At 37.9% G+C, this 18,115-nt stretch overlaps 1 protein-coding gene across 1 annotated transcript; it reads right to left on the reverse strand.

The window, feature by feature from the left end:
- LOC110696777 (dolichyl-diphosphooligosaccharide--protein glycosyltransferase subunit 4A) lies at nucleotides 1-346 on the reverse strand. The gene has a single exon (XM_021874120.1). The coding sequence runs from the start codon at nucleotides 344-346 to the stop codon at nucleotides 233-235; it is 114 nt and encodes a 37-aa protein (XP_021729812.1). The 3' UTR covers nucleotides 1-232.
- Between the last annotated feature and the right edge of the window lie 17,769 nt (nucleotides 347-18,115).

An 18,115-nucleotide genomic window follows, 5' to 3' on the forward strand; every position in this document is an offset into this window, starting at 1 on the left:
TTCACAAAAACAAAAAAGGCTCAATTATTAAAATCACAAATTGTCATGCAATCATCTCTTAATCATATGAAATTCAGCTCAAAATCAATTCGAGGATCACTTTGAATACTTCAAATACATAGATTAAGGTGATCCACTGTCAAAAAATCCACAGAATTACAAAAATAATACTATTACCTAGATGATATACTACTGAAATTAACTGACATTGTAAATTGGGGAAGAAACATCCTTAAATTGCTTCATATTTGGGATCAGCCATCACAAAATGGTAAGCAATTACCAGAACAAAGATGAAAACGCCAAGAAAATTGGCAATAAACCCTAGATCTTGATCATCAATCATCTGCGATTCACAATTAGAGAAAGTAGAAATTAACAATCACAATTCAAATTATCATACAACAAATTTTGAAGATAATTTGATATTAGTGTTAGTAGATCTTTGTGTTTTGGAGAAGAGAATTTACCTTAAAAGCAGAGAAAAAATCTGTAGACTGGAAGAAAGCAAGAGTATAGAGAAAGAACGTTTAATTTTGAATTTGAGTGACCGGAGGACTGGAGGAGTAATATAGGGTTCGACCTTTTGAGGAGAAAATTCGACTTAATCTCACGGAGTTGTCTAAATTAATAATCTCACGTGTCACTTTGTGATTGATCCGTTTTTTTAAAAAAAAAAATTATAATAATAAAAAAAAAAAAGAACTCAGAGGTGGCCAGCCACCACCTCCTCCCTGCCGTCGAGCCCCCTGCGCCCTGCCCACCCCCAAAACCCTAGCCGCCACCACCCCTTGCCGCCGGGGCTAGCATCAGAAGGCGCGCCGGCCGCCAGCGACCCCTCCCCTATCTCGTCGCGATCCTCTAACACGCGAAACCACCTTGTGGCAGCCCCGCAAAAAACGACGACAAATCCAACCAAGTTTCTCCTTATTTTGATCTGGATTTTTCGCAATCAAGTCGCAAAGCTCTGTTAAAGATTCTATTGATGATTCTACAAAGATTAATCTAGAAATTGCTGCAAAATTTGGGGGAAATTGTTAGGGTTAATTGCAAAGATCAAAGGAGGTTAATTTTTGCAACGGAGGTTTAGTGCGTGGTGGAGGTTATGGGGATTTTGGTGGTTTAGGGGTACAGGGGAGGGGACAGCACCGGAGCAAGCACCGTCGCGATTTTGGTTGTTACTGGTTGTTGCTTGTTGTGTTGTGGGTGTGGGCAACAGTGTTGATGGCGATTGGGTGGGTGGCAAAGGTTGTGGTTGGTGTATGCGGCTGGGCGGTGATGGCAGGAAAGGATGGACATTTCGCGGGTTAGGGGGTTGCGACGGGATAGGGGAGGGGTCGTCGGCGGCCGGCGCGCCTTTCGGTGCTAGCCCCGGCGGCAGGGGGTGGTGGTGGCTAGGGTTTTGGGGTAGGCAGGGGGCTTGACGGCAGGGAGGAGGTGGTGGCTGGCTACCTCTGAGTTCCTTTTTTTTGTGTTTAAATTTTAAACTTGTCTTAAATGTTCGTTACTCTGACATAGTAACAAACATGATTTGCTTTCTTGAATAGGCAGTCTCTATCAAATCATGATCTACCCTTTTTTTTTAATCAATTGCTTGCACATCTACAATTGCTTAAGTGTATCGTGTATCTAAGTTGAGAAACTGATAAGTGAAATTGCGATTTAAGTTGAGATGTTGTGCGCAATGGTGTCAAAGGTATAACTTAACGGGTTCATGGAAAATATGCAGTATCAATTAAAAGGCTTCTTTAAGATCATCAAGATTGTATTTGAACACCAATATTTTTATTTTTATTATTGCTGTAAAAATTATGTAGGTTGCAATTTTGCATATTTGAATTCTAGACATTATGATGAGTTAAGCAACAAGATTTTGCTCGATAATGTCACCTTGTATATATTAATGATGAATTAAACAGTTTATCCCTTAATAATGTTACCCTTTAGACAATATTATTAGTTGGGACCAGTTCAGTATTACTCAGTAAAACAGTTTATCTCACTTGAGTACCATTTCATGAATATCAACGTAAACGGTTACAATGTGTTTGAAAGCTAATACTGATAGAAAATAAATACGAGTACAAATTTTTGAACATTGGGATTCATTAGTTTTACTAAGCTAGCTGTATGTAAATGTAGGGTAAGAGAAACGAACACCAAAAGTTATGAAAATCGATCTACAAGTATACACTAGGCAAATGAACCTACATTTCTACTTTGAAGCTAATGGGAAATATGTGAATTCCTCTAAAAAATAAAGTCTCAACTTCCATATCAAGTTGTCCATTCAACATCCCGGTTTTCTTAACAATTTTTTCCCTACATGTCTTGCAAATAACCTTTTTTTTTATTTTTTTTTTTACATGAGCAGAGATAATACCCATACTGAGTTCCAGAATACCTGCTGGGGGTAGGTAGGACCTAATTAATCTTTAGACAGTGAAAAGAGTAAGTAAAATCTTTCAAAGCCAATAAAACATTTTTTCTTGTAATCTTTAAACACTGATCAACCTGGCTCAAGAAGCAATGCAAAACCCGAATCTTGGAGCACAAAAAGCTCCAGAATCTAATCATGAAAGGGTCGTTGCTTCACCTGTGATCTCAAACACAAAACAAATCTATCCTTCTCCAACTCCGCTTCACTCTTCTGGCATCGCAATTCCTGGCGATGGGATTTGGGACACTGAATTACAGAGGTTTTGCTGCATGAAAACTTTAAATTTGCAATATTCTTCTACTTGCTATAATATGTGATGTGTTTACCTCTATCCTCATGTGCTGGAACAAAAGGCTTTCATGTCGTGCTAATTTAAATTACTTTGCATGCACAATTGCAATCACTGAGAAGATTTGTAAGGAGCACAACATTATAAGATATTTTGAAAGCTTACGACAAAGTTCTACGGTTGAGAAATACTTGGTTTTGCAAACAAAAGATCAAAACATACTAGCTTAACATATCCACTACGCATTCCCATAATAGAACATACCACTAAAGTAGTAATCAGTTTCTAGTCTCTTCAACTCTTAGGCTGCTGAGAACGCTATTAGATTCACCTTCTCCACTGTTCACACGGCAATCATGTGGAATAATAGCAACCACAATGGAATCCATCGCAACCTAACCAAGAACTAAGTTTTTCTCTTCCGGAAGAGCGAAATCTTAGCGAAATGAAGGTCCACAAGAGTTTTGATACTCCCAAAATGACAACCCATCACCTGCCCGTACCCCATGCTTAATTACGACAACACAGTAAGATGGAGCCCTCTTATCCCTGTCTTCAAATCCTATTGGACTTGACACATAAACAAAGTCACGACTCTCTTGACGACTTGTTTGATAAAAATGATCATGCATGACAAACCTGATGACAAAAGGGTCATTTTCCGGAACTCAGTGACCAATTTCCTGTCAACTTCACTTATGTCAAACTCATCGAGACGACTAATAAAACTTGCTTTTTTCGCCTTCACAACTCCTTTATCTCCCTTCAAAATAATGCCTCACTTAGGGGCGGATCTAAGGTCAAAGTTATGGGGTCAATTGTCCCACTTATTATTTAAAAAAAAATTGTTAAAATATTTAAAAGATGATTTATTTAACATTGAATTATTTAATATGAGAAAGATAATTTAAAAATTATGAGTAATCTAACATCTACTCCGTATCAATACAAATAATTTTATATGTGTCAATGATGTGCAATATAATATATAGGTAGTTTCATCACGTAATTTGTTAATTTATGAATAATTTTAATATAATTTGTTGTGTTATTTGAACTCACTTATAAAAAAATAATAGATTCGCCATTGGCCTCGCTCATTAGTTTTGTCAAATATTTGTTGTATTATTTGAAAAGATCGACCCTGTTGATCCTTAGGAATGTCATGTGTAGCAATTGAAACAAGATGCTTTTGAGACCAACAATCCTTTGTTTCAACGTACTTCTTCAATTTAGTACGATAATACATTGAGCTCGTATAAAAATGATTAATACAAGTTCCCTATGCATTGAAATTTATGATTTATTAATTAAGGGCTATCATAGTTCATCATTGCATAACGAAAACTTTATCACCTAACAACATAGTAAATGGAACAAAATTTGTAGAAACAAAATGATTTATTAATTAAGGGCTATCATATTTCATCATTGCATAACGGAAAATTTATCACTTCAAAAGTGATTGAGTAACACTAACAAATGATCAAAATAGATACGCACCAAAATAATTTAAAGAAGAAATTTAAAAAAAAATGAACATTTGGGGGTCAATTAATTAGTTTTGGAAAGAAAAGGGTTTTCAATCGTCTAAACATAAAGGATTAACAAAGATAAAAATCTAAATTTACACAATCCAATCCAAAGAAGAAAGAATATTATTTAAATAACAAGCATAATCAATGTAAGAGTAATAGAGATACATACAGTAATTGATTAGGGGATTTTGCTCCCACCAATCGGAATGCGCCACGTGGACTAATCAGGTCCTGCCAAGTGTCCCCCAGTTGGAACAGCCAGGGCTTCCCACGTGGCACGCGCTTATTCGTCCACCTTGGACCTGTTATGTCACGACATATGGCATACTCCATGCCTAATGGAGAAACCGGCCACCCAGGCCCAATTTCCGAGGGAAGCCCAATCGGCCCTAGGTTTACCTAAACCTAGGATGGGCACGTTTCCCAAGGTTATAAATACCTCCCTTAATCCTCATTAAGGGGGATCACAAAAAAGATTACAGAAACATTACGGTAAAAACACATTAATTACACACAGTAATAACCGGCTGATCTCGCTAACAAAGCAGATTACCTACGTTAATCACTCTCACCTAGAGAGACCTAATCACTTTAATTTCCGCATTAATTACTCCTTAATCAGGTACTAACTTGACCGTTGGAGGCGGAGCTCACAGGAGTCTCCGTTATTTTGCAGGTACAGGCGTCCGGTTCCAGTCTCGGAATTGTAACTCTCCCACAGGACTTCAGAAAACCCCGAAACAGTAATAATAAAGAGAGAAGTAGATTTTCAAGGCCTAAAGCTAGCACCTTTTCCCAAATTGACATCACGCACTTTCACCATTAATTTAAGAAATGTTAATCGCTTAAATTTATGAGTAAAATAAAGTATGAGGGTGTACAACCAAACATTAAAATCTTTCCCATGATATTAGTGGCACATATTTTTAGAGAAGGCAATCGAGCGATGGATTGGTTGGCCAACCGCGAAATTTTTCAAAACTCTCATTTGGAGATCTTTGATAATATTCCCGTAGAGCTTAGTCTCATTATAGAGGAGGATATTAGGAGAGTGGCTATGCCACGCCTTGTCCTTCCGTAGGTAGTTGTTTTTCTTTTTGTGCGTGTGTGTGCTTTTTTTTTCTTCTTTTTCTTTTCTGTATCAAGCCTGAGTAAAATTCAACAAGAACACATAATTATCAAGGAAAATGGCACATAAACTTACCTGGAAAATACTAAAATGATGTGAAGAAAAAGACACGGCCGCAAACACAAGTAGCCAACAAAACAACACACCCGTAAGTAATCATCACATATCAGAATACAGAGTATAATAGAATAATCAACATTACTAGGTCAATTAAACAATGTAGTTCAAAACTACATTACACATTGTACTCTTAAAATAACCTTGAATACTCTCAATAACAAGAAAAACACCTTGAGCCAGACCAACATACGGGCCAAATCCCAATGTAGGGGACCATAGAAAAATAATTAATAAAGATTGTATCTCATTCTTAACACATGATTATCATCTCCTTACCAACACGCCAAGAACTAAGGTCTATAACGCCGAGCCTCAAACCAAGAACAAAATAATAATGTTCAACCTTTTGATCTCATACTTCGATCAAATAACCATTAACTGATTAATAAACAATATCTCAACAATGACACGGGTTCCTAAATAATATAACATGACGTACTCGTATCAAAAAAAATCTCAATTCTTGCAGGGAAATAATACTAATACCCAAATATAATTATATCTCAACCCAAAAATAATACTTTGCATTAGTAACCCTAAACCTCATAAACAATACTCCCTAGACAGACCACATTAAAAACCCTAGCATTTTTATACGATAAATCATATAAAATAATAATAAGACAATTAAATCTAATAAAATCATATAATTATATACATTAATCATTTATATAAACTCAAGCATATGAATAGCAAATCATACAATAATAATATAAAACAATTATACAAACAACTCCAAAGTAGATCCGTGTGATTACGTATTATAAATAATACAATCAAATTATAATTAAACAACTCCAAATTGAAAAATTGATAGTGTGATTACCGTTCGGCTAAAAAAATAAAACAAAGGGCTGCCGAACTTGTGAATTGTGGGTAGCGATCCAAGACATCACGCATAGTGCTCCAAATTAATTAGCAAAGATCCAAAATTTGATCTCATATATAGTGATAATTGTATACCACTAAATAAAGGGGTGGAAGTGTTTGGTGAATTGATTTTCAGGTGCCAACAATATCAATAAAAACCCATGAAAGCAAAGACACGGCTGCACACACACATATATAAGATGAAGCCCTTACGATGCACGATTTGTTTGTATTTTTTCAAATAATATATTTTATTAAATATATATTTATCTAATAAACTTTGTGATATTCGCTTGCTTATTACTTGAATTTTTTATTATAAAATGAATTATTAACTTTGTTTCCCATATTTAGATAAAATTTGTCATATGATAGAGTCATAAAAGTATATTATTTTATTTCATTAGACTCTTGATTTTATAATGACTTTTAATGATTTAAGAGTATATTAAGTAGTTTTATTCCCGAGACACGAGCTACTACTATTTTATTTATTTGTCTGTAGAAAGGAAGAGTTTGGTATCAAAGTGTAATTTACCAATGTTTGGGTTAGAAGTACCAAATATCCACGTGGGCCTTGAAGTACATCAACTCCACTCTTTCAAAACAAACTAAAACAGGAGCAGCTCAAAACCTTTCAATTCCCTCATTGTTCTTGTGGGTAAACAACAAATATAACTTCCACCGATTCTTGCGGAATCAACTCTAAAAACAGAAGATAAGGATGAGATCAGATGAGGATGAGAGCAAGAAATTCGGGATAGGAAAAGATCAAAAAAGAAAAAGAGGCTGTATGTTGGCGGATCCGGGGGCGGTATTTTTGGGGAGATTCTGTGTGATTCTTGAGGATAGCTTGGGAGTTTTTTTGGGCAGCAGCAAAAAGCAGTAGCGGTGAAGTAGGTAGCTTACCTGGGTGCTAGCTGTCGTGGCTATTCTTCCATTCTCCATTTTACAAAATTGGTACTTTAGATTTAATCAGTAGATACAGTTTTTGCATGTAGAAATATAATTTGATAATCTAATTTTTTGTGGGATCTACCTTAGCTTACCCTACTACATTTTTAGGGGGTTAGAGTTAGGTTTATTTTTGGTAGACATGCGACATTCTTACCATAATATAAAAAAAATAATATTTTATTTCACAAAGTTTCATATGTGGCTGGTCACACCGTGTGGTCGGGATTACTTGGTCAGGAGTTACTTGGTTGATCAAGGGTTACTCAATCGACCAGGGTTACTCGGACGGTTAGGGGTTACTGGGTCAGTGTTTGGGTTCGTCGTAGCCGGCCTCACGATATGGCCAGCCACACAAAAAACGCGCTGATTTTATTTTTATAATTAATATAAAATTTTTGATCTAAAATAAATTGCAATTCTTTTTTTTTGTTTATTGGCTAAAATATAACATTTTCATATGTGACGCTCTAAAATTAATTTTACATGGCATAATCTTATTGTAGCGTTTTAAAATTATTATTCCTAAGTGGCGTTTTTTTTTTATTATAATCCTACGTAGAGCTTTAAAAATACTAATCTTACGTGGCATAATCCGATTGTAGAGTTTTAAAAATATTAATCCTAAGTGGTGCTCTAATAGTTTTTTTAAAAATAAAATCCTACGTGGCGCTCTAAAAACTCGGGAAAAAACTCCCCTATATATATATATATTAGATAGGGTTTAATATAATTAATATAGGATAACAAAAATAGAGTATAAGAATTCATAAAATAATTTAAAATATCATATTTTAACCATAAAATATATTGATAAAATCTTAAAATATTCGGGTATTACACTTAAACCCTCACTTAAATCACTATCGTTGCCTCACTAAAATTTCAAAACGTTTTATTTGCAGTGAAATTGGAAACACACTAGCCAACCACAATTATTCAGACAAAATTATAAGGTAACAGACTCTAAGAGTATAATTTAATTATGTTGTTTATTATACTAGCAGTTCTTAATTCACAATTATGAATTCAGATACAACTATACAAGTACCTACTTGTAATATTCAAGCTCTGTTCTTTAGAGCTGACCGAACTACGCTAAAATGTAGTATAAAAATGAACTAAGCACAGCTGACAAAAATTGAACTAAACTGAGCTGAATTGAGCTTGACTGAAGTGAAAATAAGTTGAAAAGAATTAGGGCCTAAGGGTCTGTTCTCCCCAACTTATTTTTAGTTCAGTTCAACTCCAATCAATTCAGTTCAGTTCAATTCAGTTCAGTTCAATTCAGTTGTGCTTAGTTCATTTTTACACTACATTTCAGTTCAATTGCAATCAATTCAGTTTATTTTAAGCCGAAAAGAACGGATCCTTAAGTTTCATCTAAGTTAACAACTAAACAATATACTTTGTACGGAGTACTACATTTCCTACTAGGTAGTGATTTATAAGCCATGACCACCCAAAATAAATTTTATCCTCCCAATCTACTGGTCTACCCTTAACAAGTTTAATTAGCTAGCTCAAGCAATACAGCGATAGCAAAAACTTTAATTACATATATATTGTAAATAATAACTTCTTTATTAGCTTTCTACAATAGATTCCCTATTCAATACTAATTGCAATCAAATTATGTAATTAATATGTATATACTCCGTGTTCTGTTTCATAATAATCTGTGCATTGTATTTTATTCCATTGTATGACATAGGGTCTGTTCTGTTCAACTTGTTTTTACTTATTTTCATATAAGTTCAAATGAGAAAAATTAAGTTGAAAAAAACAAATTTATTATTTTTCCCTATCACAAAACAAGTTCAAAAAAATTCAGATAACTTCAAAAAGGTTAAAAAAAATTTAGATAAGTTCAGCTAAGTTAAAACAAGTTGAACAGAACAAACTCATACTTGTACTATGTTTTTAAAAAGATTGGTCTACCATTTTCCTTACTTTTTCCCTATTTACACATTCCCTCTCGAATCTATTCTTATTTTTTAACTCCACTCCCATTATAATAATGCATTATTCCTAGATTTTCCCCTTAATTAGTAACTTCACTGATCATTATAAAACGAATGGAGTATAATATATTACCTACCATAACTTGAAAATGCCTCTTGTAAGTTGTAAATAATATGGAGTAGTTAATAGAAAGATGCAAGACAATCGAATATGTTGTATAATTGTGTGCCTTTGGACATACTTTTAAAAATCTTATCTTTATTACTGTTTGTTAATTTTTAAGCACAACATAATGAGTTAATGTAGCAAAAATAATGGAAAGAGAGGATAACAATTAGTATAAGTGGAAAAACATAGATAACTAGAAAATTGGGGAAACAATTATTTCTTCTGATCTTTTTTAAGATACTACACTATAACTAAAAAGCACAATTTTGGTCAAAATGTAGTATTTAAAAATAGAGAGGAAGTAATAAAATAGTAGTGACATGTGGAAATACTGTCATTACCATGGTCGTGGCGTGTCAAAATTCAAAAATCGACCATGATCGGCAGTGAAATCTCCCAATACCACTACCATTATTAGAAAATAACTACAAGGGATGAAGAATTAGGTAGGGACGTGTTTACACTGTCCTTAAAGCAATTTTAACCCCCATTATGATTTCTATGGGTTACCGGTTGATATGCTTTCTGGATTTCCTTAAATTTTGAGATCAATTAAAGCAATGTAATTGAAACTCCGTAAGAACACTTTAAGAACAATTAGAATAGATAAGAAAGAAGAAGTTCAAGTAAGTTATAATTTGGAGTCCATAAATATATAATGTACAACTTTTTAATCCAAGAGTCACTATTTTCCAAACAATAATTAATTAAGATAATCTGACTTTTAATAAATAGTCATGATTACCATAATCAATTGTTCGTAGGAAAGTAACTGCTTACACGCACTCACCCGATCGAGCAAATAAACAAGCAAAATTTCAACTTGGCTCGTGCCCGACTGATCGAGCCATCAACCCTTTAGAAAATAAGTTTGCTTTCGCGTCCGACCGGGCTAACTTAGCCCTATCGAGCGAGCAAACATTAATTTTCTTAATATATGTTCGCACCCGGCCGGGAAAAGCCCGCCCGATCGGGCCCATGGTCGTAATCCTTGACTCACGTTAAAATTTGTTATGCTCCAAATATTAAACTTATGCACTAGCTCCAAGCTAAACTTTTCCTATTTAACTAATGTAGGAGTTTCTTCCCAACCTCAAGTTAAATAGAATAGAGTAAGCTAATTTCCTCTATTCAACCATGGGACTTTCTTCCAAACATCAAGCTAAATATAATTGAACTAGCTAACTTCTTCTATTCTACCAATGTGGGACTTCTATCCCAACATTAAGCTATATAGACTAACTTATATAATCAACTTCTATTCTACCAATGTGGGACTAATTTCCCATCATTCACAACACCTATTATGAAGATCACTCTAACAACCATATGGGGCTTTGGGCAGAAATTTGGTTAAAAAGATCACCTCCAACGTTGCTCATGTTGTCTTAGGTGACAGCACTGCGTCTTTCTAGTGGTGCAATCAAGGCTAGTCATAGCACATATGGGGTGGGAATCATGATGGTGATGGTGGTGGTGCCATGGCAGCGTATGTAAGTTGAGGCATACACCCTCGTTTTCCTAACAATGATAAAATACAAAGTATCAACAAAAATATTATGGACTGACTTGAATTTCTTAAAATATTAAAAATACTATATACAAAATGGAATGGAAAAAAAAATGCAACAAAGATATGGTACCATATATCCATTGAAGAACACTAGCATCAAAACGCTGCCATAGGTCCTCAGAAATGTCCGATGGACGCAGCACCTTTGAATCAATGTATTGCGAAACAGAGTTGCCCATGGAGTATATTGCACCTTGACGCCATCAAGGGTAAGAGGAACAAGGTTGCGAATATTGGTGACATTGAGGGCAGAATGGAACACCGTGGAGACAGCTGTATTCGAAGGAGAACCATTTTCGTGAGGGGTAGGCTGCCGATTGTGTGGTGGAGTATACGATGGTCCTGTCATGGTGAGAATAAAGAGAAGAGCGGAAGAAAGGAAGAAGCTAGGGTTTAGGATTGGAAAGAGTCTAATACCATGTAAGATAAGATAATTCTCCTCGGAGGCTTCTATTCCATATTCACAGAGTATAAATACTACCCATACTAGGGTTTAAAACAATACCCTAATATTACAAGGCTTATATGGACAAATAATATTTACATATTATTATGTCTAACATTCTCAACCTCTTTTGACATAATAATACGGATTACCATCATTATCAAAGTACTTAGGAAATAATTTAAACTTCAACCAAATAGAGTAGGCATATTTAATTGGTAGCCACATTAATTTTTTTAAAAATAATTTAGCCAATTAAAGTTACTGTGTAATTAATTTACAGTCATATGGCTGTTTTTTTGACACTTTGTTGGAGAGAAAACAACACTTTTATTTTTGCATCGAAAACAATCATATAGCTAAAATTTTATTATACAATAATTTTAATTAGGTGAAAAAAAAAAAACCATAAGTGGCAGTAATTTAAAAAATGACAACTATATTTGGTTGAAATATGAAAATTTTCCAAGTTTTTTTTTTCCTTAAATTGCTTTGCGCTGTAGGTGATTGACGCTGGCACAGTTTGTGAAGTTTCTGAAACAAGACTATATTGATAACATTATAAGCAATTCCAAATAATAATAATAATAATAATAATAATAATAATAATAATAATATTCAGAAACAAACATTTTCTCTCGTGTCATTAGATTATTATAAGTATTTTGAAACCTATGTTTGTAATTACTGTATGATATACCTCATTCCCACCTCATTCTCTCAAAAAACGGCGATCATCATGGGTGATTAGGGCTGCCTCCACGTCTAAGTTCTGGCGCCTTCCACAACCATATTCCGACAGCTTTCACATTCAGGCGAATCCCGCGGTGGCGGGTGCAGTAACTGGCAGACTCAGGCGGTTTCTAGCAGCGTTTACGGGGCGTTTTTCAGGCAATTTGCGTCTATTTTAGACGGATTTTTTGGCGACCTTAGGCATGTTCAAGTCAGACATCGGGTTCCCGGTGGTTGTGCGTTCAGGTCAGGCGTATTTCACGCGAAATTCAGGCGTCTTCTTGGCGTTTTTTTGTGCGACTTCCTCGGTATTTTAGTGCAGTTTCTGGGATTGTTCTTGTTCGGTTGTTTCTGGGTGATTTTGGTGTGTTTTCAAGCGACTTTAAGGTGCGGTTTTGGGTGAATTTAAGGCGTAATTCTGCTGTGTTTTCAAGCATGGATCTGCTCTGTTTTCAGGCTTGATTTTGGGTGTGTTTTTGGTGCATTTTTGATGTGATTTTGGTGCGAATTTCAGGCAGTTATTGGGTCAGTTTTGCGGGCAGTTTTCCTCTCGGATATTGGTGCTATTTTAGGTCTGTTGGTGCAGTTTTTAGGTGGTCTGTTTGGTTCAGTATTGGGGTGATTTTGGTGCTGCTTTGGTGTGTATTCGGTGCTATTTTTTGGTGCAGTTTTGGAGTGTTTTTGGTGTAGTTTGGGTGTGTATTAGGTGTTGTTTTTGGTGTAGTTTTTGTGTGGATTTGGTGTTGTTTTTGTTGCAGTGTTGGTGTGAATTGGGTGTGTTGTTTTTGGTGTAGTTTTTGTGTGGATTTGGTGTTGTTTTTGTTGCAGTGTTGGTGTGAATTGGGTGTGTTGTTTTGGTGCGTTTTTGGGTTATTTCAAGTGCAGTTTGTGTTGTGCTATATTGCGATCTTCTAATGGCAAGTTGTGGTGGGTGTTATGCCTCCTTCTGTTCTCTTTCATTTCCCATTTGTGGGCCTTAATGGATGTCTTGATAGTGAGGGGAATGGGCTCACTAAAGCATATTTGATCACTCATCTCCGTGACCGTCATTGTCGTGTGGATGTGCGAGATATGACCAGAAACTCTCTTACCTCTGATTTGGCTATTTTCTTAGAGGCAGAGTCAACCTTTCGTCGTATGGGCATTTGGCTTTGTGGGGAGTGTTTCAAGACACATACTCTTCGTACAAAGTGTCGACATGGTCCTAGTTCTGATGATATTGTGGCCCCACCTGATTCTGGGGATGGTGTTGTTTGGTTTGTTCTTTATGGTTTTCCTAAACCGCAGGTTCCATCTTCGAAGGTATTTGATCTTGTTCCTAGTGTGCCTCGTCAACTTCTTTTGGCGTTCAATGTTACTCTCCTAGATAGTTTGCTATCTAAGCGGTTCCGTTCGGTGAAATATATTCCTCCTAAGTGTCGCTTGAGTGTTTCTCGGGTTCTCAAAGGAGCGCTTGATAAGGTGATCGACAAGAAGAGAGTATCACCGCTGCTATTCGTTCTTGGTGTGAGCCTAGTGGTTCTGTGCATCTTATGCGGGATACGTTAGCTGATGCATCTCCCCTTTTGTTGGATGCTGATGATGAGCATGATTTGTCTGAGCGTAATATTAAGCAATATAAGAGAAAGATTTGTGACGGACATTACACTGCTGCGGTTAGGGTTTTTTCGTCTTCTGGTCTTGCCCCATACAATGATGCTACTCTTGCTGATTTACAAGCTAAGCACCCTTCCTTTCCGGCTCCTATCTCACCGGATATCCTCGTTGATCGCCCCTTATTGCTACACCTGCTGTTGATTAAGGGTTTTCCGCGTGGTACGTCATGCGATAAAGACGGCTTGCGTGCTCAACACCTTATGGATTGCTTGAGTGGTACTGTAGTTGCTATTTCGAATGAGTTGGTAGACTCTATTACGCAGGTAGTTAATCTCTTTCTCGCTAGGAAATGTCCTGCTGAGTTAGGAGAATACATTGCTAATGCTTCTCTCACGCAACTTGTTAAGCCTGGTGGTGGTATTCGGCCTATTGCTGTGGGTACCGTTTGGAGGCGTCTGCTTTCAAAGGTTGGGGCTGCTTTAATTGGTCCACGTCTGGGAAGCTATTTAGGAGGTCTTCAGTTTGGTGTTGGTATGCCGGCGGGTGGTGAGGCTATTCTTCATGCTGTTAATTGTTTGGTTGAGGCTCGTGGTGGTGATGTTGGCTTCTCTATGTTGCTAGTGGATTTCCAGAATGCCTTTAATTTGGTTTATCGTACGGCTTTACTGCGTGAGGTCCGTCTCCGTTGTCTAGCTCTCTCGGGTTGGGTTGAATTCTGTTGCTCTTCTCCAGCCAGACTGTTTTATGGGAGCATACCTTAAGGTCATGTCAAGGAGTGCAGTATGGTGATCCTCTTGGCCCTTTGCTTTTTGCTTTGTGCTCCATCCGTTGGTGTGCCGAATTAAGGATTCTTTCGACTTATGTTTGCAGGCTTGGTTTTGGATGACGGCACTATTATTGGTGACACCTTGGTGGTAGGAAAGGTTATGGAGTTGATTTTGGTGGAGAGACCTCCTCTCGACCTCCATGTAAACGTCGAGGAAAGGGAAGTTTTCTGGCCCACGAAGAACCCACATAGCCGTCTGGTCAGTGTCTTTCCTCCGGATATTGCTCGTCATGTACATGGTGTTAAGTTACTTGGTGGTCCTGTCAGTGCGGATTCCTCTTTCTATGGTGAGCTTGTTTCGCATAAAGTGTTGAAGACCATTGTGCTAATGGATGCTGTTGCTAAGCTTGATGATCCTCAATGTGAGTCGTTACTACTTCGTGCGTGTACTGGGGTTTCAAAACTCTACTTTTCTATGTGCACTTGACCTCCTCGTCTTTTTGAAGCGGCTCAGATTTCTTTTGATGTGGCCCTTCGAGCTTCTTTGGAGCGCATTGTAACTTCTTCGGGGCTAGGTTTTGGTGATTGGCAATGGCGACTTGCCATCTTACCTTTTTCTTATGGTGGATTGGGTGTCTATTCAACGGGTGATGTTCGACACTATGTTTTCCTTGCGTCGCGTTTGCAGTCTTCTAGTCTTCAGGCTACGCTTCTTCGCAATTCTGGTATTGTTGGTCCAGGACCGGCCTTCGATGGTGCTCTTAGTCTTTTTAATAGGACTGTGGAGACTGACCTTATGCGTAACCCAAGTGAGATCGCTGCCCCCAAACTCATGAAGAAATTGGCAGATATATATTTCACGAAGGTCACTGCATCTATAGAATCCACTTTCCCCTTATCTCCGCGTCAGGTTGCCTTATGGAATTCCCAGCAGGGGGATCACACTTCTGCCTGGTTACGAGCAGTCCCAATATCAGGTTCGGGTCAGACTATGAATGGTAAGACTTACTGTTGTGTTCTTTGCTACTGGTTGGGTGTTCCCTTGTTCTCCGTTTCGACATTGTGTTCTGCTTGCTCAAGGATTTTTGATGGGGATATTTATGGGGATCATGCAGTGTCTTGTGCTGGGATGGTGGGTATTAATCATCGGCACAACGTTGTTCGTGATACCCTTGTTGATATTTGTTTTCGCTCTGGGATTTCTGCAAGAAAGGAGGTTAACGTTAGGTTGACTGGAGGGAACGACGAGGCTCTTTGACCAACAAATGTGTTGCTTTATTTTTGGGATAGAGGCCTTGATGTATGTGTTAAATTGACAGGGTCTTCTCCTTTGACACAATCAGGGGATCATGCAGTGTCTTGTGCTGGGATGGTGGGTATTAATCATCGGCACAACGTTGTTCGTGATACCCTTGTTGATATTTGTTTTTGCTCTGGGATTTCTGCAAGAAAGGAGGTTAACATTAGGTTGACTGGAGGGAACGATGAGGCTCTTTGACCAACAAATGTGTTGCTTTAATCTTAGGATAGAGGCCTTGATGTATGTGTTAACTTGACAGGGTCTTCTCCTTTGACACAATCTGGGTTGTCTGACTTCATTCCTGGTCGTGTTGTGTCGGTTGTGGCTCAGCGGAAGTAAGACAAGTATGAGGCGCGTTGTAGGGCTATTGGCTATGATTTTCTTCCTTTCTCCTTTTCTTCATTGGGGGAATTAGAAATGATGATGTTGCGTTGCTGAAGCGGGTTCAGGCGTTTGCTAGAACTCAAGATATTGGTGCTCGTGCAGCTGCTCACATCTTCAACAGGATCGGATTCGCTATAGCTAGAGGGGTGGGGGCCCAGATTGTATCTCGGCTCCCCACTATTTCAGCGCACATTCGATGGGGCTCTTCGATCTTCTTTGGAGCGTATTGTTACTGCTTCGGGGCCTGGGTTTGGTGATTGGCAATGGCGTCTTGCCACCTTACCGATTGCGTTTGGAGGGCTTGGGGTATATTCCGCAGGTGATGTTCGTCATTATGTTTTTCTTGCTTCTCGGTTACAGTCAGCAGGGTGTCAGACACTACTTTTACGACATACTGGCATTGTTGGTCTGGGACGAGCCTTTAGAGATGCGTTGAGTCTGTTTAATGGAATAGTGGAGTCTGACATTATGAGTAATCCTAGTGAGATCGCTGCCCCTAAACTCATGAAGAAATTGGCAGATATATATTTCACAAAGGTTACCGTTTCTGCAGAATCCGCTTTTTCTTTGTCTCCTCGGCAATCAGCATTGTGGAAATCGCAGCAGGGAGATCACACCTCTGCTTGGCTTCGGGCAGTTCCTATTTCAGGGTTGGGTCAGACGATGAATGCAAAGTCCTACCGATGTGTGTTGTGCTACAGGATGGGTGTTCCATTGTTCTCTATCTCGACGCCGTGCTCTGCTTGTTCTCGGATTTTTACTGGGGATATTTTCGGTGATCACGCGGTGTCGTGTGCTGGTATTGTGGGTTTAAATATCGGCATAATGTTATCCGGGATACTCTTGTTGATATTTGCTACAGATCTGGGATTTCAGCAAGAAAGGAGGTTGACATAGGGTTGTCTGGAGGGAATGAAGGGGCACTCAAACCTGCTGATGTGCTACTTTATTCCTGGGATCGTGGTCGTGATGTTTGTGTGGACTTAACAGGGTCTTCTCCTTTGAAACAGAAAGGGCTATCTGACTTTGTTCCTGGTCGGGTTGTGGCCGATGCGGCTCATCGGAAGCGGGTGAAGAATAAAGCTAGGTGTCGGCTCATTGGATATGATTTCATTCCCTTCTCCTTTCCTTCGCTTGGGTAATTAGAGAAGGAGGTTGTTGCGTTACTGAAGCGGGTTCAGAGGTTCTCGGCGACGCAAGACATTGGGGCTCGTGCGGCAGCTCATATCTTCACTAGGGTAGGCTTTGCTATAGCTAGAGGAGTGGGGGCCCAGCTTGTATCTCGGCTTCCCACTAATTTATTGTAGGTTGTATGACTTTGTCTGCTTTTGAGATAATAATAATAATAATAATAATAATAATAATAATAATAATAATAATAATAATAATAATAATAATAATAATAATAATAATATTTTACCTGCACAAATAACGGAATACTCCGGCTGGGGCTGGGGTGTTCCGCCTCCGAAGATTAAGTTAGTCTCTTTCTAAATGAGGAAATAAGACAATAAATGCTTCTCGATTTGAGAGCGTTTGCAAGGGGATTTGTGTTTTTTTTGGTTTGTGGAAAAAATGATTCGATTTCTTTTAATGAGGTCTGCCCTTACTATTTATAGTAGGGGAGAGTTGTACCTCAATTAGGATACAATGACACGTGTCGCAAAGGGATTGGGCCTTTGCTGACCGTTGCAAGCTTGACACGTGGCAAGCCTTTATTGGGCCACGTGTCTTAGGGTATTTTTACCCTAAACATCTGCCCCTCACAGGTGTGACGTGGAATGTCCACATGTCACCTGTGACAAGTGTCAGACGCATGGGAGGAGACAGTTCGTCTTCTTCCCTC

Source organism: Chenopodium quinoa, unplaced genomic scaffold, assembly GCF_001683475.1.
Source record: "Chenopodium quinoa cultivar QQ74 unplaced genomic scaffold, ASM168347v1, whole genome shotgun sequence".
Lineage (NCBI taxonomy): Eukaryota > Viridiplantae > Streptophyta > Magnoliopsida > Caryophyllales > Amaranthaceae > Chenopodium > Chenopodium quinoa.